Raw genomic sequence first — 20,392 nt, 5'->3', positions numbered from 1 at the left:
ATCTAAATTTGTGCATACAAATCTATCCGAAGAACTATAACATTGCTAGTACATATCCACAAATACTCTAAGTAAGCCTAATTTCAGTGAACTAAACTTCAATTTTTCATATTAATTAACATAGTAGGAGTTTAATTTGGTTAATTACATTGTAATTAAAATTAAATTAAAATTGATATTGCTTTATAAAAAGAGATAGTACCTATTACCTAACTTTCAACTCAGAAAACCAAATAAAATCAAAAGACAATTCAAACATGCTCTTAAATTATATTTTTGGTGTTAACTTGGTAGAGCGAAGCTAACTTTGACCCTACCTTAGATCACGATGTAATTTGTATGCCAAACTCAAATTAAATTATACCTTTTACTTATCAATGATCAATGCAGGTTGGTAATTTCTTTTTTTTTTTAAAAGAAGATGAAAATCCTCAAATCATCTATAACCTTATTTTTTACTATGAATAAAATTTGGAGTTAATATCAAAAACTCAAATGTTGTCCCACTTGCAATCACATGATTCATGAGTCATGACTGATGAGACCAATCACCAATAATTATTTCTTTAATTAAAATAATACTCCACGGTCCACGGATCTGATACTTATATATGCTAGGAGTATTTCTTTTCGTAAAAAAATAATGATCTAGTTTTTTTAAATTTATTTTAAAAAATTATTTTTTTAATAATATTTTAATTTTAGTTTTTCACGTAATAGATTTAAGGCTACAAAATTAAAAAATACTTTACAAAATTAATTTTTCTTAAACTTTATTCCAAATCGTTCTATATAATATAATATAATATCCTCGTGCATTTCAATTTTGTCGATTTGCACGCATAGCATGGTAGGAAGATACTGTCTAATTAACATGTCGAGGATTGAGAGGTGGATTTATAGTCAATATTATTTACTTGTTCGTTATATTTAAAATAAATTTTCATTTTATTACTTGTAAATTTTACATATCAAATAAAAGATAATTTCTCCTTCTTGTTATATTCTTAGGATTACCTATTAATTTTAAATTAATTAAAAATTATACATTAGCGGACATCATTATAAATACACATTTTATCTTGAATGAATAAAAGTGAACGAAGAAAGTATTTTTTTAGATTAAAAAATAAGCAAATCACTGCCTAAAACATGAAAAAAGACACGGATCACCGTCCCTTAAATAAGTTTGAGTAGTAGCTAATTAACCTACACCTCCTTAGACGTTCTCGAGGGGAATTTTTTTTAAAAAGTTTTAGGGCTTCTGGTTGTATTGAATTCTTCTCTTCAATCAATTGATGGTTTTTTATTTGCTTTAGCTATTGTAGTTTTGAACGGATGAAATAAGAAATTCACTTATTTTTTAAAATTAAGAGGGATATTAATTAAAATAACTTTAATTAAGATTTTTTTTCCTTTTTAAGTGATATAATTCTCATTAAAATTGAATTAGAAATGGGTCAAGAATATTTTTTTTAAAAATAAATTAAATACCTTGATCTTGTGAAACATCAATTATTTTGAATTAACTTTTAAAAACTAAAACATCAAAATTCCGGAGGGGAGGGAGCTATTAAATTAGTCTTGTTAATTAATATAGATAAATATTTTAAAACATAAATCGAAGAGTAATTTGTCAATATTATTCTTTTTGACTTTTCCCAAACTTTTCTTAAAAATTGAGATAATCCCTATTTGAGATTTAAAAATAAATTAAAACCCTATTAAAAAGAAGGATAAATCTAATAAATAAATAAATTATTATACTTATATATTCTTAAAATTTAAATAATTTATTTATTTTAAATTTATAAAAATAAATATCATCAATTCATTTATATAGAACACAATATACTCATCTCTCCCTCGAGGTCACATGAACCATGCTAGATAGGACCAATTCACAATCAATTTAAATGAGATAATCTTATGTCAATTATTACATGTTGCATTGAAACTTGAAAATGATTTAACATTGATCTACTCCCTATGTCCCTAATTATTTGTCCACTTTTCCTTTTTTAGTTGTTCCTAATTACTTGTACATTTTGACAAATCAAGAAAGAACAATTTTTTTTTATCTATTATACCCTCAATTAATTATTTTGAAAAAGGTAGAACTTCTTGAAAATCTTAAGTTTTTAATTAATGCACTTCATAATTAATAGGGGTAAAATTGTATTTTTTTTACCTATTATACCCTCAATTAATTATAATTTTTTTTTACCTATTATACCCTCAATTAATTAATTAAAAAAAGGTAGAACTTCTTGAAAATCTTAAGTTTTTAATTAATGTACATTCTAGGTTGTTATTGTAGTGTATATTATTAATTAGTAAATTTTTATCAGGCAGGCGGGTCAAGATTTTTATAAGATTATTAATTACTCCATATTTATAAGAAAAAATAATTATAATTATTTAATAAGTAATCTTGTTTAAATAATTTTTACATCATTAAGGTATAAAATTCCTTTATTTCCCCCATTAATTCTAACAGATCACAAAATCTTTTTGCAGCGTTTGTCTCATAAGGCGCCAAGATTCAAATCAATAAACAAAAGCCTATTACCACTAAAAGTACCCCTTTCTTCCCGGTCATAAAACTACAGCTACTTAAAATATGTTTTTTTCTTTTTTACCATATTAATATTGCAAACAGTGGCGTAGCTACAGCTACCAAGGGTGTCCAGGACACCCTTTCTTGGAAATTACGTTATATATATATGTTAAATTTTATACTTAAAAAATATATATTTAAAGTTGGACACTTTTGACAAAAGCTATGCCTTTGATGCAGTGATAATGATTGTCTATTTGAATGAAGGAGTTTCGAATTTAAACCCCAAATATAGCACACCCTTAATAAAAATTATGATATATATTAAATAATCAATAAGATATATTAAGTAACTGTTTAAACTAGTGAATTTGGTTGTTCCAAGATCAATACATCACACCAAGAGAATCAAGTAGTTTTGTGCATAAATTGTTTTAATAAACATTATCTTAGTCATAGTTTAATAGTTGATAAGAATCGACAAAGACCTTTACGTATACATTTCAGAGGGCAACGATCAAGATAATTATTATTGTTTTTCAAAAGTGTATATGATACGCTAACTGTATGATATATATTTTTTTCATTTGAGAATCTCTTTTTGCAGTAGGTGGGTGGGAATAGTGATGAATAAAATGCAAAGAATAAAAGTAAGTTTAATAAGCTGGGAGCTAGCGAAGGAGGAAAAAGAAGGAAACAACTCACACTATTAAAATATTAGTACTATTTCTTTATTAGAAAATGTTTAATCGTTATTTCTATGTATATTTTGATAGAGTTAGTGAGAAAAGAAAATATAGTACTTTCTTCATTCTATTTGTTTGATCTATTTTGACTTGTTGTGGTGTTGAGAATATCATTTAACTAATAAAAGTGTGCTCTCTCTAATAACTTAAGCTTTTACATGAGATGATCACATACTTTAACAGAGTTTAACAAGATAAAATAATTTTTTGAATTTTGTGATCTTAAATTAAAGATATATCAAATGTATCAAAATATCTTTTAATCTTGTGATATATACGTCATGATCTTTGGTTAGACAGGAAATGAATGAAAAACGATGGTTTAATTTTTCATTAATTTGCAGTGAGAAATTAAAAGCTTGTGCTGCTAATTGTGTCCACTGTCCAGGTGTTGGAATTCAAACTTTGACTGTTCTCCCCTTTCAAAATTTCTTGCTTGATCTTTCACTTCACAATTATCATCTCACTACCTCTTCTATAAATACATACCTGCACATTCTTCAACCAGCCAAAATCAAACCAATCTTTTTCCCCTTCTGAACAATCCATAAGCTAATTTTCTTTTTAGAAATATGGGTTCCATTGGAAATCATAACAAGCCTCATGCAGTTTGCATACCATACCCTGCCCAAGGTCACATTAATCCAATGTTAAAATTAGCCAAAATCCTCAATCACAAAGGCTTTCACATCACTTTTGTCAACAATGAATACAATCATAGACGTCTCCTTAAGTCTCGCGGCCCTGATTCCCTCAAAGGTTTGCCATCCTTTCAATTCGAGACCATTCCTGATGGCCTCCCACCTTGTGATGCTGATTCAACTCAAGATATTCCTGCTCTGTGTGAATCCACTACCAAAACTTGTTTAGGCCCTTTCAAGGAATTGCTTGCAAAGCTCAATGACACTTGTTCATCTAACGTCCCACCTGTATCGTGCATCATTTCCGATGGTGTTATGAGCTTCACTCTAGCTGCTGCTCAAGAATTAGGCATCCCTGAAGTTTTCTTTTGGACTCCAAGTGCTTGTGGTTTATTAGGTTACATGCATTACCACGAACTTGCTAAAAAAGGATACTTTCCACTTAAAGGTATACTCTGATTCATTTGTCCTGTTTTAAAATGGCCCCATTTTTATATATGTTTGTGTTTTAACCTTTGTTCTTGGGGAAATTGTAGATGCAAGTGACTTAACGAATGGCTATTTGGAGACCGCTTTGGATTGGATACCCGGCATGAAAGACATACGTCTGAGGGATTTACCAAGTTTCTTGAGAAGTACAATTCCAGATGATTTTCTGTTTAACTTCCTCATCCAAGAAACAAATAGAAGCAAATCGGTTTCTGCTATTGTAATCAACACATTTGATCCATTAGAGAAGGAGGTTCTTGAATCACTTCAGACACTTCTTCCTCCGGTCTACACGATTGGCCCCCTTCATTTTCTTGTAAAACATATTGAGGACAAGAATTTGGAGCGCTTGGGATCCAATCTTTGGAAAGAGGATCCAAAAAGTGTAGAATGGCTTGATTCCAAGAAACCGAATTCTGTTGTCTATGTTAATTTTGGGAGCATCACCGTCATGACCGCGAACCAACTTATTGAATTCGCGTGGGGACTTGCCAATAGTCAAATGGAATTTTTATGGATCATAAGACCTGATATTGTATCAGGGGAAGAAGCAATTCTTCCACCCGAATTCATGGAAGAAACTAAAGAAAGAGGGATGTTGACAAGTTGGTGCCCGCAAGAACAAGTCCTTAGCCACCCTGCTATTGGAGGGTTCTTGACTCACAGTGGATGGAATTCGACCCTTGAAAGTATTGGCAATGGTGTGCCAATGATCTGCTGGCCGTTCTTCGCGGAACAACAGACTAATTGTTGGTTCAAATGCACCCAATGGGGAATTGGAATGGAAATTGACAATAATGTAAAAAGGGATGAAGTTGAAAGTCTTGTGAGAGAGTTAATAGTCGGCGAGAAAGGTAAAGATATGAAGAAAAAGACAATGGAGTGGAAGAAATTGGCTGAAGAAGCGGCTGCAAAACCAACAGGATCATCTTATGTGAACATAGACAAATTGATCAATGAAATTCTCCTCAAACATTAGGTGGTTGATTTTCATTATTTCTTGTGTTGGCATCATCCTTTAATTCTTGTTTCCCTTTTGCTTTTTTGTTATGTTGTAACTTGGTGTTGTAATGTGTTCTAATAATGATAAAAGAGAAACAGTTTGTTATATACTGTGGGGTCCAGCCCCATTGTTCCATTATTGACTTCAACAATTGCTGCATGCAATTGTCAATGGTTGGCAAGGTTGGCAAATTGCAGTGGCAGCAAATGTTGAGAAACACAACAATTATAAACTTTCGGTGGCACATGAAATTGTTCTTGGAAGTAAATTCCAGAACTAAAGAGAGGAGAAGAGAGGAGAAGAAGAGAGAAATTATGTATTTGTTTTATTAACCAAAGAACTTAATCAGAGAAGGGAAAAAACTAATTTTACAATTACACCTAAGCCTCTCTTATATAAAGTACTTTATGACCGTTACTATCTAACTAACCTTGGAGTTAGTTATAGACTAACTACTTTTAGGAAACACCAACACTTCTTTCATTTTCTCTCAACACTCCCCTCAAGCTAGGAAGGGGAGAATATATCACACAATCCTAGCTTGGAATTAAGATAGTTGTGTTGAACTCTAGTAAACCCCTTAGTCAACATATCAACTGGTTGTTCTTGTGTTGAAATGTAACTTGTAGTAATAATTCCTTGAAGTATTTTTTCTCTGATGAAATAGCAATCAACATCTATGTGTTTTGTCCTCTCGTGATAAACAGGATTTGCTGCTATTTGCATTGCAGACTTGCTATCACTGAAGACACTCATAGGGAGTGTTACCTCACTTCCAATTTCCTTCATCAAGCCTAGTATCCATACTAGTTCCGCTACAATAGCTGCAAGACTCCTGAACTCTGCTTCTGCAGAACTTCTGGAAACTGTAGTCTGTTTCTTTGACTTCCAAGCTACTATTGAATTTTCCAGCTTCACAAAATAACCAGTTACAGACTAGATAGTCTATGGACAAGATGCCCAATCAGCATCACAATAAGCACTGATCTTTTCTTCTGAACTACTAGACAAAAGAACTCCTAACCCTGGCTGATTTTTGACATACCTTACCACTCTAACTGCAGCTTCCATATGTGACTTTTTAGGACATTGTAGAAACTGACTTAGAGTTTGTACACTAAATGCTATATCAGGTCTGGTCATTGTTAGATAGAGCAGTTTCCCAATTAACCTTTGGTATGCCCTTTGGTCAGTAGGAGGATCATCACTTGATTTCATGTGCTTGACATGTTCATCAAACTGTCTTGAGGTGAGTTTCAGGTTATAGTCCATGGGAGCTCCAGCTGGCTTCGCTGCTCCTAACCCCAAGTCAGCCAATAGCTCTAATACATATCTTTTCTGATGCATCAGTATTCCTTTGTCAGATCTTGCAAACTCAATACCAAGGAAAAATTTTAATTCTCCCAAATCTTTCATCTTGAAAGCTTTTCGCAAAGTATTTTTGGTTTCCTCTGTCAGCTTCAGACTATCACCAGTGACCAACATATCATCTACATATACTAATACAAGTATGACTCCTTCAGGCGTCTTCTTAATATACAAAGAGGGATCATATTGACTTTGAACAAACCTGAACCTCAACAACACCTCTGACAACTTCGTATTCCATTGTCTAGGAGCTTGTTTTAAACCATATAGGGATTTGACTAGTCTACACACCTTGTTTCCCCCCTGGCTTGCAAATCCCTGAGGCAAGTCCATATATATCTCATCAGTCAGGTCACCATTCAAAAAGGCATTATAAATATCCATCTGATGAACAAACCATTTTTTCCTTGCTGCTGTTACCAACACAGTTCTTACAGTTTTCATTTTTACTACAGGAGAGAAAGTCTCTTTAAAATCTATACCTTCTCTTTGATTGTACCCTTTTGCAACAAGCCTAGCTTTAAATCTTTCTACCTCACCTGAGGCCTTATACTTTACCTTGTACACCCATCTGCACCCAATAGGTTTCTTGCCTTCAGGTAAATCAACCACATCCTAAGTATGATTGTGATTCAAGGCATCTACTTCCTCTTTCATAGCCTGAACCCACCTTGAATCTCTACTTGCCTCTAAGTAGGAGGCTAGTTTAGACACTAATGAATAGGCTGCTACACATGCCAAATACTTTTTTGATAACCTCTCATAAGAGACATACTTAGACAGAGCATAAGGCACACCTTTGTGAATGTTTAAAGAGACAAAATCAGTCATCCAGATTGGTGTTTTCCTGTCTCTAGTTGACTTCCTCTGATCTTGCACCTTGTGAGATATGTCTGTATCAGTAGCCTCTTGTGTCACCTCATGTTGGTTACTCTAAGAGTCTAAGACTACATCTTGTGAACCTGTAGATTCATGACTCTCATCATCTATCTCAGGAGTAACTTGAATTGTCTCATCATTTGTAATTGTGTCACTTAGCCTATATGACTGATCACTCACAGGAAACACACACTGAGGCTCTTTAACAGCCTTATTCTGTTCCTTAAAAGGAAAAATATCTTCTCTAAAGGAGACATCTCTGCTTACACAGAAGGACTTATTTTTCATGTCATACAAGACATACCCTTTTTGAGTATCAGAAAACCCCATAACCACAGTAGGCTTTGTTCTAGTCAACAATTTGTCATGCTCATTAAGTACCTTAGCATAACACAAACACCCCACTACTCTTAGATGATCATAGCTTGGCTTCTTCCCATACAACCTTTCATATGGAGTTTGATAATGTACAACTGAGCTTGGCAACCTATTTATGATGTACACAGCTGCTAAAACACAATTCCCCCAGAACACTATTGGAATTTCCCTTTGAAACCTTAGTGCTCTTGTTACCTCTAAAATGTGTCTGTGCTTTCTTTCTACCACTCCATTTTGCTGAGGAGTGTAAGCATATGTTGTATGATGAATAATTCTAAGGTTTTTGAACAGGCTACTGCACAGTGAATTCACAAATTCAGACCCATTATTTGTTTTATCATTTTTACTACCTTATGAAACTGTCTGCACATAAATGACAAACTACTTAACTTGGATAAAAACATCAGTCTTTAATTTCAACAAAAACACCCAAGTTACTCTCGAGAAATCATCAACAACTGTCAAGAAGTACCTATTACCATTCATAGTTGGAACTTTATAGGGACCCCATAAGTCCATGTGCACAAGATCAAAGCAACAAGTAGTTTTAATATTGCTAGAAGGAAAAGACAACCTAGTCTATTTTGCACTAGGACACACAAAACACTTTTTTAGTGTATCATCTATATCCACAAATTTCTTTACAGATAAACCTTTTTTTAGTACACTAGAAGACACATGTCCAAGCCTTCTATGCCACAAGTCCACTTCTGCTTGCTTCTTCTTCTCTAGAGTATTTGCAACTAATGCTTCATTTGCTCCTTCCTTGATGGACTTCTTAACACTCTGATCAGTTAGAAAATATAGCCCACCATTAATCCTTCCAATTGCTCTCACCTTCCCAGTGTAAAAATCCTGGAACACACAGAAATCAGGGAAGAAACTAACTGAGCACTGCCATTCTTTGGTTACTTTAGACACTGAGAGCAAATTATAACTAAACTGAGGTATATGAAGAACATTAGAGACATTATTTCCCTCAGACAAACAACTTCTACCCACATTAGTCACTACAGCTGTATTACCATTAGGAAGACAGACCTTTTTTACTACTTCAGGTTGTACTATAGAAGACTCATCAAGCAAACTTAACTTAGACACTATATGATGTGTAGCCCCTGTATCTATGATCCACTGTTTTGACTCAGAAGAAGGGAAGGAAACGCTGCTAATACCTGCAACATTTGCCACATCTGCTGAACCAGTTTCTTGAGAAGGTGACACACTACTTGTGTGAATCATCTGCAGAATCTGATTGTATTGCTCCTGTGTGAAGGCTGCTTTACCCATTTGACTTATCATAGACATATGTACGTCAGACCTTCATTGATCACCTGTCTTTGAACTGGCCTGAGTGTCTTGTTCATCAAACTGACCAGTTAACACATTGTAGGCAGCTCCTTCTTCCAACTTTTGTTTTCTCTTCGTTTTAAAATTAGGAGGATAGCCATTCAACTTCCAACAATTCTCTCTACTATGACCCCTTAGTTTGCATAAATCACACTGAACATTGTAGTTTTTTTAGGCCTTTGTCCCTGACTTCTTGAGTACAAAGCCATTTCAAACTCTTTCAAATAAGTTATTGGCCTTACTCCCAACACCCGAACACTTGAAACTCCAGCCCTATGACTTTCATCACTCACAATCATGGCATAGGCTTGATTTACTGAGGGCAAAGGGCTCATCAGTAAGATTTGACTTCTTGCTTGAACATACAAGTCATTCAACCCTATTAAGAATTGAAACAACTTCAGTTTCTGAAGATATACCACAAAGTCTTTCGATTTATCACAATCACACCCTGGTGCTGGAAGTAGTGCCTCAAATTTATCCCATAAGTCTTTAAGTTTTGAGAAATACACACACAGACATGCATATTTTCTTGACTCAAAGAAGCAATATTCTTGTGCAGATTGAAAGTTCTCACACCATCAACTTTGTGGAATCTTTCATATAGATCATCCCACACTGATTTAGCTATCGAGGCATACATTATACCCCCAAGTAATTCTTTAGCAACATAGTTCCTTATCTAGGCCAGTACTATTGCATTCACCCTCTCCCAATGGTTCCCCAATTCATTTGGAAACTTATCTTTAGCACAAGTCCCATCTACCATACCCAACTTATTTCTACCCAAAAGGGCTACCCGCATGGATCTATACCAAACTGAGTAATTTTCAATACTTGTAAGTTGAAAAGATATGATTTGGTCACCACTGACATCTGAAGGATTAAGAAACAGAAGATGATTATAGTCAATCACACTGGGCTGAGATCCACTATGGCTAGTTGACCCTGTAACTTCAGTTTCTGTACTCACCATTGTTACACTCTCCAGATCTTGAATCACACTTGACACCACAGTTGAAACCTTCGACTATAGGATCGAACAACTAGCAAGAAACTCTCGCCTTCGATACCATGAAATTGTTCTTGGAAGTAAATTCCAGAACTAAAGAGAGGAGAAAAGAGGAGAAGAAGAAGAAGAAGAGAGAAATTATGTATTTGTTTTATTAACCAAAGAACTTAATCAGAGAAGGAAAAAAACTAATTTTACAATTACACCTAAGCCTCTCTTATATAAAGTACTTTATGACCGTTACTATCTAACTAACCTTGGAGTGAGTTATAGACTAACTACTTTTAGGAAATACCAATACTTCTTTCATTTTCTCTCAACAGCACAACTTTGACATATTGTGTATGGTGTTGAAATTTGCTGTTGCAAATTTCTTCTATAAAACGAGCTTATTAACTCATTTGTAAGATACCAATTCACAGTGAAAGAAAAATATAGAGAGTTGTGAGGATTCCATAGATTATACAAGAAAATAATCTGTGAAGAAAAATAGAGTGTGAGCGATATTTTTAGTAAGGTGGAAAATCAAAAGAGTGTTATTCCTTTTGAGTGTGTAGTAGTCAGTTTGAGTATTGTATTCGTGACTACACGGTGTAAAATTCCTTACTATAGTGATATCAGTTGCTCCTCTTGGCCTGTGGTTTTTCCCTTATTTAGAAGGGTTTTCACGTAAAATTCTTGGTGTCATTATTTTCCCATTTTATTTTTATCATTTGACCATATATATTTTTGTGTTAGTCCGCGTTTACCCAACAAACTAGTATCAAAGCCAAGGTTTTATCTGAGTAAGCTCTGTGGTTGCAGCACAGTCTGAACTTCCACATCAGAAAAGATTTACTTTGGTTTGCAATAACTATATTTTTTGGGGGGAAACGATGGAAGCTAATACAAGTAGAATAGTTACTTTAAATGGTGTTAATTATGCCATTTGGAAGGTGAAAATGAAAAATCTGCTTTGTGTCAAGAATTTTTATCAACCACTATTTACCACTGTAAAGCCTAATAATAAAACAGATGAAGAGTGGAATCTGTTGCATAGGCAGGTTTGTGGATTCATTAGGCAATGTGTTGACGATAATGTGTTGAACCATATTTGTGGGGAGACACATGGTCGAACCCTATGGGAGCATCTTGAAAGTTTGTATGCTCGAAAAATTGGCAATAATAAAATGTTCTTAATAAAACAGATGTTGAGTTTAAAGTATCATGATGGTTCTCTGATGATAGACCATCTGAATAATTTTCAGGGGATCATGAACCAGTTATCTACTATGAGCATTAAATTTGATGAAGAAATTCAAGGCTTGCTTCTACTTGGTTCCCTACCAGACTCTTGGGAAATATTTAGAACTTTATTGTCAAATTATGCTCTGGATGGTGTGATCTCAATGGATTCCGCCAAGAGTAGTGTCTTGAACGAAGAGATGAGAAGAAAATCTCAAGGTTCTTCTTCGTCGGATGTCTTGATAACTGGCTCCAAGGGGAAAAACAAAACTCATGGTTCTCAAAATAGAGAACAAAATAGGAGCAAATCCAGAGGCAGACTTAAGGATATTGAGTGCTATCATTGTGGCATGAAAGAGCACACAAAGAAGTTCTGCAGGAAGTTGAAGAGGGAGAACAAAAATAAAGAGGAAACTAAAAAAGATGGCAATGAAAATTGCCTTGCCACCGTCACCATCGAAGATATTATTACCGTCGTTGATGCGGATATGATAAATATTGCTTGTGATGAGTCAAGTTGGGTTGTGGACACTGGTGCCGCATAGCACGTGACATCAAAGAAGGCTTTTTTATCGTCCTATACTCCTGGTGATTTTGGAACCTTGAGTATGTTCGTCTGCACCTGATTTCTGTTGGTGTTTTGGATGATGAAGGATATGTTGTACCAACGGTGATGGAAAATTTTAACTCATTAAGGGTTCCTTGGTTGTGGCTCGTGGTAACAAATGTCGTGGTCTATACTGGACTACGACCTCTGCTTATGTTGATATGGTAAATGCGGTTCAGAGCGATAACTCTTCAGTGTTATGACATAAGAGGCTTAGCCATATCAACGAGAAAGGACTTAATGTTTTAGCTAAGAAGAAATTATTGTCAATTTTCAAAAATGCTAAATTAGAAAAGTGTAAGCACTGCTTGGCTGGTAAACAAAATAGAGTTTCCTTTAAGTCCTACCCTCATTCAAGAAAGACAGAGCTGGTTGAATTGGTGCACTCTGATTTATGTGGTCCAATGAAAACAAGGACATTAGGTGGTGCAATCTACTTTGTCACTTTTATTGACGACCGCTCGAGAAAACTTTGGGTCTGTGTCTTGAAGACTAAAGACCAAGTATTTGGTGTCTTCAAGCAGTTTCAGGCTTCAGTTGAATGAGAAACTGGAAAGAAACTGAAATGTATTCGTATTGATAATGGTGGTGAATAATGTGGACCATTTGACGAATACTGCAAACATCAAGGTATTAGACACCAGAAGACTCCTCCTAAAACTCCTCAGCTTAATGGTTTGGCTGAGAGGATGAATAGGACCTTGATGGAAAGCGTTAGATATTTGCTTTCTGAAGCAAAGCTGCCGAATTCATTTTGGGGTGAGGCTATATTGACCGCTGCACATATTATTAATATATCTCCTGCTGTTGCTTTGAAAAGTGATGAACCAAATAGTGTTTGGTATAGAAATGATGTTTCCTATGATCATTTGAGAGTATTTGGTTGCAAAGCTTTTGTATATGTGCCGAAAGATGAGAGGTCAAAGTTAGATGCCAAGACAAGACAATGCATCTTCATTAGATATGGCCTTGATGAATTTGGTTACATGTTATATGATCCAATTGAGAAGAAATTCTTGAGAAGCCGTGAAATTATTTTCATCGAGAATCAAACAATTGAAGATATAACAAAGTAGAGAAGCTAGAATCTTCAAGTTTTGATGGCATAACTCATGTAGATGAAGTTCCTCACACAAGTATGCATGATGTTGTTGGGCTTGATGATCATGGTGACGCCCATAATCATGTATCGAATCAATATGTTGATGTTGATAATAACAATGATATTGTTATTGATGATCCTCATGCTCATAAAGTTGTGGACGAATCAAATATTCCGCTTAGGAGGTGTACAAGACAACGGGTTCCTTCCTCTCGTTATTCACCCAATGAGTATGTATTACTCACTGATGAGGGAGAACCTGAATGCTATGAGGAGGCCATGGAAGATGAGCACAAGGATTAATGGATTGAAGCCATGTAAGATAAGATGAAGTCTCTGCATGAGAACTACACTTATGAGTTGGTAAAATTTCCCAAGGACATGAGAGCTTTGAAGAACAAGTGGGTGTTCAAAGTTAAAGTTGTAGAACACAACCTGAAACTCAAGGACAAAACTAGATTGGTTGTTAAGGGATTTGGTCAAAGGAAGGGTATTGACTTTGATGAAATATTTTCTCATGTTGTCAAAATGTCCTCGATTCGTATAGTTCTGGGTTTGGCTGCTAGTCTTAATTTAGAGATTGAGCATATGGATGTGAAGACGACTTTCTTTCACGGTGACCTAGAAGAAGAAATTTATATGGAACAACCAGAAGGCTTCAAAGTAGAAGGTAAAGAAAATTTTGTGTGCAAACTCAAAAAGAGTCTTTATGGCTTAAAACAAGCTCCTAGACAGTGGTATAAGAAGTTTGAATCTGTTATGGGGGAGCAAGGCATTAAGAAAACTTATTCAGATCATTGTGTATTTGTACAAAAATTTTCTGACAATGATTTTATCATCCTTTTGTTGGATGTGGATGATATGTTGATTGTGGGCAAGAATACTTCTAAGATTGACGAGTTGAAGAAAGAGTTGTGTAAGTTTTTTGCTATGAAAGACTTGGGTCATGCCAAACAAATTTTGGGCATGAGAATTACTCGTCTCAGAGATGGAAGGAAGATTTATTTGTCACAAAAGAAGTACATTGAATGTGTACTAGAGCGTTTCAATATGAAGAATGCTAAGCTTGTTAGTACACCTCTTGTTGGTCATATGAAGTTGACCAAGAAGATGTGTCCTACAGCTAGAGAGAAAAAATAGAGCATGTCCAAAGTTCCATATTCCTCCGTCGTCGAAAGTCTAATGCATGCAATGGTAAGCACTAGGCCTGATATTGCTCACGCAGTTGGTGTTGTCAGCAGATTTCTCGACAATCCGGGAAAAGAGCATTGGAAAGCTGTGAAGTGGATACTCAGGTATCTTATAGGAAGCTCAGATGAATGCTTGTGTTTTGTAGCATCAAATTCAATCTTGAAGGGCTATACAGATGTTGATATGACATGTGACCTTGATAATAGAAAATCCATTACTGGATATCTGTTTACTTTTTCAGAAGGAGCTATATCATGGCAGTCAAAGTTGCAGAAATGTGTTGCACTATCTACAACTGAAGCTGAGTATATTGCGGCTACTGGAGCAGGCAAAGAGATGATATGGCTAAAGCGATTTCTTCAAGAGCTTGGTTTGCATCGATGGAGTATATTGTCTATTGTGACAGCCAGAGTGCAATAGACTTGAGCAAAAACTCTATGTACCGTGCAAGAACAAAACACATCGACGTTAGATATCATTGGATTCGTGAGGAAGTGCAGAGTGAATCATTTCACATAAAAAAGATCCACACAAGTGAAAATCCTACAGATATGTTGACCAAGACGATACCGAAAGACAAGTTCGAGTTATGAAAAGAATTTGTGGGTATGAGCTCTCTCTAAAGAAGATGAAGATACCTCATTCCAGTGAATGGGACTAGAGGGGGAGATTTGTGGGATCAAATCCCATTGTTCCATTATTGACTTCCACAATTGTTGCATGCAATTGTCAATGGTTGGCAAATTGCAGTGGTAGCAAATGTTGAGAAACACAATAATTATAAACTTTCGGTGGCGCAACTTTGACATATTATGGTGTTGAAATTTGTTGTTGCAAATTTCTTCTATAAAAGGAGATTATTAGCTCATTTGTAAGATACCAATTCATAGAGAAAGAAAACTATAGCGAGTTGTGAGGTTTTCATAGACTATACAAGAAAATAGTTTGTGAAGAAAAATAGAGTGTGAACGATATTTTTAGTAAGGTGAAAAATCAAAAGAGTGTTATTCCTTTTGAGTGTGTAGTAGTCAGTTTGAGTATTGTATTCGTGACTACACGGTGTAAAATTCCTTACTATAGTGATATCAATTGCTCCTCTTGACCCGTGGTTTTTCCATTATTTAGAAGTGTTTCCACGTAAAATTCTTGGTGTCATTATTTTCCCATTTTATTTCTATCATTTGACCATATATATTTTTGTGTTAGTCCGCATTTTCCCAACATATACTGCTACATCAAAATCTTTTGGTCCCTTGCAAATTTTCCAACTTGTACTGCTTTTGAATTACTCAAATATTAGAGATATATAGTCTAAAAAATATACATATATCAAGAGAAGTAGGAGACAGCGTCCATTGGGTAAATCTGTGTCAATATTTTGAAGGGAATATTTTCCTTGACATGTAAGAGCAAGATTCATCGAAACCTCATCCCTACGGAACATTGCAAGCAGCACGGGAGGTTCATAATGAATCATACAATTCAGCATTATGAACACAGATCAATACATACACGCGAGATCTGTTTGCCATCGATTTCTTTCTCTTCTCCAACCTAATTTGGCAATAATTTAACGAAAGTGTATTTGTTGTACGTGTACAAACTGGGTATTTCATGAAATACAAGTCTCATACAGGGAAACACACGTTTTTTTTGTGATTTCTAGTGATGATACAAGTGTATCTCATAAGATACAAGTGTGATACATTGAAATAAAGTGTGTGTGTGACGTTTTGGGGAGTGAAGACAGTAAATTAACGTGTATGTATGTTTAATTTTTTAGAAGTTGAAATTTATATAATAACAGATTTGCAACTTTCTTCTTTTAAAGATTTTTGTTATTTTGAAATAGATCCACTTTATTATTGTGTACATTTTATTTTACCTAGATGAATTTGAGTAATAAAATCATATCTCTTATTTTTCTTTTGTATGAAAAAAATTCGCGCCGAATAAAATGCTTCCTTTTATCCTCCATTGAATAAAATAATTTTATTTTGAATAGTTGATATTATGATTCTTTTCATAAGAGTAATTTGAAGAAAAAGTAACGGGAAGAGAGAAATAATTGAAAAAATGGGTTAAATATTTAATTTCGCAAGTGCATTGGATTCATTAATAAAAAACTAAGCTATTTGTATAAAAATTGGGCAAAGAGTCAGAGGCCAAACCTGAAGTTTTTTGAATAGTTAAAGACTAAATCGATAAGTAAGTGTATATTTAAGAGACTATTTCAGATCTACTCCCGTAGGTAGGGGTGTGCAAAAACCGAACCGATAAAAATGTTTTTGGTTTATTGTTATTGGGTTATTGAGTTAACGGTTTTTTAATGGTTTTATAAAAAAGATATTGGGTTATCGGTTCGGTATTAATTTTTAATATTGGGTTATTGGGTAAATCGATAACCCATTAAGACTAGTAATTTACTACTTTTACTTGTACATAAATATTATATATTAATCTCAACACCTTAGTAGTTACTATCTTTGTCCTTTAGCCTTCAATTCACCCTTCACAATGACTTTGAGTTCACAATTTCACATTATAAATAACGCTAAAATCTAAAGTAAGAATCTCATTCCTCTTAATTTCTCTTTGTGTTACGCTTGTATAGTTTTTTCACGTTTGTTATTATTGTTTCTATTTTTTGAGCATTTGTAAAGTTACATTATTTTGTTTTTGCATCAAATTTATTAGAAAAGTCATATATTTGTTTTATAAGTATTTTCTTATTGGTTAAATCGAAAACCGAACTGTTAAGGACCAAAGCCGATAAAAAATATCTTATTGATTTGGTTATTGCTTTAACATATTTAAAAACCGAAAACCGATAAACCGAACCAATAATACATAAAATTGAACCGAACCGACCGATGCACACCCCTACCGGTAGGTAAGGTACCATTTATGACATTTTCTGCTACTTCATCTTCATTTTGTTAATCGCTTAACTTTCAAAACTTACAAGTTCATCTCACTATTTTTCTCTATAAATACTTGCACATTCTTCCACTAGACAAGATCAGACCAATATGCTTTCCCCTTTAGAAATGGATTCCACTAGAAGCACACATGAACTTGACAAGCTTCATGTAGTTTGCATACCATACCCTGCCCAAGGCCTCATTAATCCAATGTTAAAATTAGCCAAAATCCTCAATCACAACGGTTTTCACATCACCTTTGTCAACACTGAATACAATCATAGACGTCTACTTAAGTCTCGTGTCCCTGATTCCCTGATTCCTGATGGCCTTCCACCATCTGATGCCGATTCAACTCAAGATATTGCTTTTCTAGGTGAATCCACTACCAATACTTGCTTAGGTCCTTTCAAGGAATTGCTTGCAAAGCTCAATAATTCGTGTTCATCCAATGTGCCACCTGTCTCGTGCATCGTTTCTGATGGATTTATGAGCTTCACTCTAGTTGCTGCTCAAGTTTTCTTTTGGACTCCAAGTGCTTGTGGTTTATTAGGTTATATGCATTACCGCGACCTTGCTGAAAAAGGATACTTTCCACTAAAAGGTATACTCTGTTTAATTTGTCCTGTTTTATAATGGCCCTTTTCAATTAGTGTGTGTTTTAGCTTGTGTTCTTTTATGTTTTTGGGGAGATCGTAGATGCAAGTGACTTAACAAATGGGCATTTGGAGACAACTTTGGATTGGATACCGAGCATGAAAGGCATACGTCTGAGGGATTTACCAACTTTCTTGAGAAATTACAAATCGAGATGATTTTTTGTTCAACTACTTCATCCAAGAAACAGATAGAAGCAAATTAGTTTCTGCTATTGTTATCAATACATTTGATCCATTAGAGAAGGAAGTTCTTGAATCACTTCAGGCCCTTCTACCTCCGGTCTACACAATTGGACCCTTGCATTTTCTTTTAAAACATATTGAGGACCAGAATTTGGAGTGCTTGGGATCCAATCTTTGGAAAGAGGATTCAAAAAGCGTAGAATGGCTTGATTCCAAGAAACCAAATTCTGTTGTTTATGTCAATTTTTGGAGCATCACTGTCATGACTGCGAACCAACTTATTGAATTCGCATGGGAACTTGCCAATAGTCAGATGGAGTTTTTGTGGATCATAATGCCTGATATTGTATCAGGGGAAAAAGCAACTCTGCCATCTGAATTCATGGAAGAAACAAAAGAAAGAGGGATGTTGATAAGTTGGTGCGCACAAGAACAAGTCCTTAGCCACCCTGCTATTGGAGGTTTTTTGACTCACAGTGGATGGAATTCGACCTTTGAAAGTATCAGCAATGGGGTGCCAATGATGTGTTGGCCCTTTTTCGCAGAACAACAGACTAATTGTTTGTTCAAATGCACCCAATGGGGAATCGGAATGGAAATTGATAATAATGTAAAAAGGGATGAAGTTGAAAGTCTTGTGAGAGAGTTAATGGTTGGTGAGAAAGGCAAAGATATGAGGAAAAAGGCAATGGAGTGGAAGAGATTGGCTGAAGAAGCTGCTAAAAAACCAACAGGATCATCATATTTGAACATACACAAACTGATCAATGAAATTCTACTCTCCTCCGAAACCACTAGGCAAAAGTAGTACTAATCAATAGTTGGTCGGCTTTCCTTTTTCTCGTTATGTTGTACAAAATAAATGAAATAAAAATGCTCTCTTGCACCCTCAAGATGTCCTTTTTTTTAGTAACAAATAACATATTGTGTGTAGTATCCCTAATGTAATAGCTACCTAAGTTATATATAATAATTTTCAAACTCTATTAGGGATCGTTTGATAGAGTGTATTAGTAAAAATAATGCATCTATTAGCCTTTTGAATCACTAGTATCTTGTTTGATATACACTCTATTGTGTATTAAGGTATGCATTGCTAATATCATGGATTTCTAGGTATTAACAATGCAATGGTTTTAATGCATGCATTAACATGATAAAAGACCCAATTGCCCCTCAAAATCTTTATTACATTTTTTCCATAATAAAAGTGGAGGGTATCTTTATAAATAATTTTCTTAATGCAATACATACTATTTTTAATGTATCAAACCAAATAATGCATTATAATAATCTATGTATAATTAATGCAAACATAACTAATACATGATAAACTCTGGATAACCATAGATCCTGAAGTAAAGGTTACATAATTTTCAGTGTTACAACAATAATATACACTTTTACAATTATTATTGACATGTGAAAAATATATGCACTTGCTTCTGATGAAGATATCATATTGACTTTTATGGTGTGTTTGGTATGAAAGAAAATATTTTCTGGAAAATGTTTTTCAATTTTCTCACGTTTGATTGGGTAAAATGTTTTTCAAATCAACTTATTTTCTTTAAATTTAAGGAAAATGACTTCCCTTCAAAAATTAAGGAAAACATTTTCCAAAACTTCCCTCCAATTTCAAATTACAATTTTTTTTTTGTTGAAAAAATAAACTTAAAGCTTTTTTTAAAAAAAATATTTTCAACTTCAATTTTTTTTTTTTTTACCCCACCCTCAGCCCCTACCCCCACCTCCCAAAAAAAAAAATTAAGTTTGTTTTTTTAAAAAATAATTATAATTTCAAATTTTTATTTTCATCCCACCCCCAACCCTACCCTCGACCCCACCCCCCTCCATCCCCCCTACTCCCTCCAAAAAAAATAAAAAATTTAAACTTTGTTTCTAAAATATATTTTCTAATTCAAATTCTTATTTTTCATCCGACCCCACCCCCCGTCCATCCCCCTTACCAGCCCACCCCCACCTCCAAATTATTTTTAAAAAGTTTGTTTTTAAAAAATATTTTAAATTTTAAATTTTTATTTTTTCACCCCAACTCGCGATCACCCCCCCCCC

General features: G+C 34.4%; 1 protein-coding gene and 1 pseudogene across 1 annotated transcript in view; both read left to right on the top strand.

Moving 5' to 3' along the window:
• Window positions 1–3,678: 3,678 nt before the first annotated feature.
• Window positions 3,679–20,392, top strand: part of LOC125851073 (7-deoxyloganetin glucosyltransferase-like) — a 23,829-nt gene continuing 7,115 nt past the window's right edge. The window contains exons 1-2 of the mRNA XM_049530873.1: window positions 3,679–4,395; window positions 4,484–5,290. Coding sequence (XP_049386830.1) covers window positions 3,879–4,395; window positions 4,484–5,290 — 1,324 coding nt within the window. The 5' untranslated portion in view covers window positions 3,679–3,878. The remainder of the gene's footprint in view (window positions 4,396–4,483; window positions 5,291–20,392) is intronic.
• Window positions 17,601–19,124, top strand: LOC125851074 (7-deoxyloganetin glucosyltransferase-like; annotated as a pseudogene).

The sequence above is a fragment of the Solanum stenotomum genome, unplaced genomic scaffold, assembly GCF_019186545.1.
Source record: "Solanum stenotomum isolate F172 unplaced genomic scaffold, ASM1918654v1 scaffold21764, whole genome shotgun sequence".
NCBI classification, from domain to species: domain Eukaryota; kingdom Viridiplantae; phylum Streptophyta; class Magnoliopsida; order Solanales; family Solanaceae; genus Solanum; species Solanum stenotomum.
This window is presented reverse-complemented; position numbering and strand designations above follow the sequence as displayed.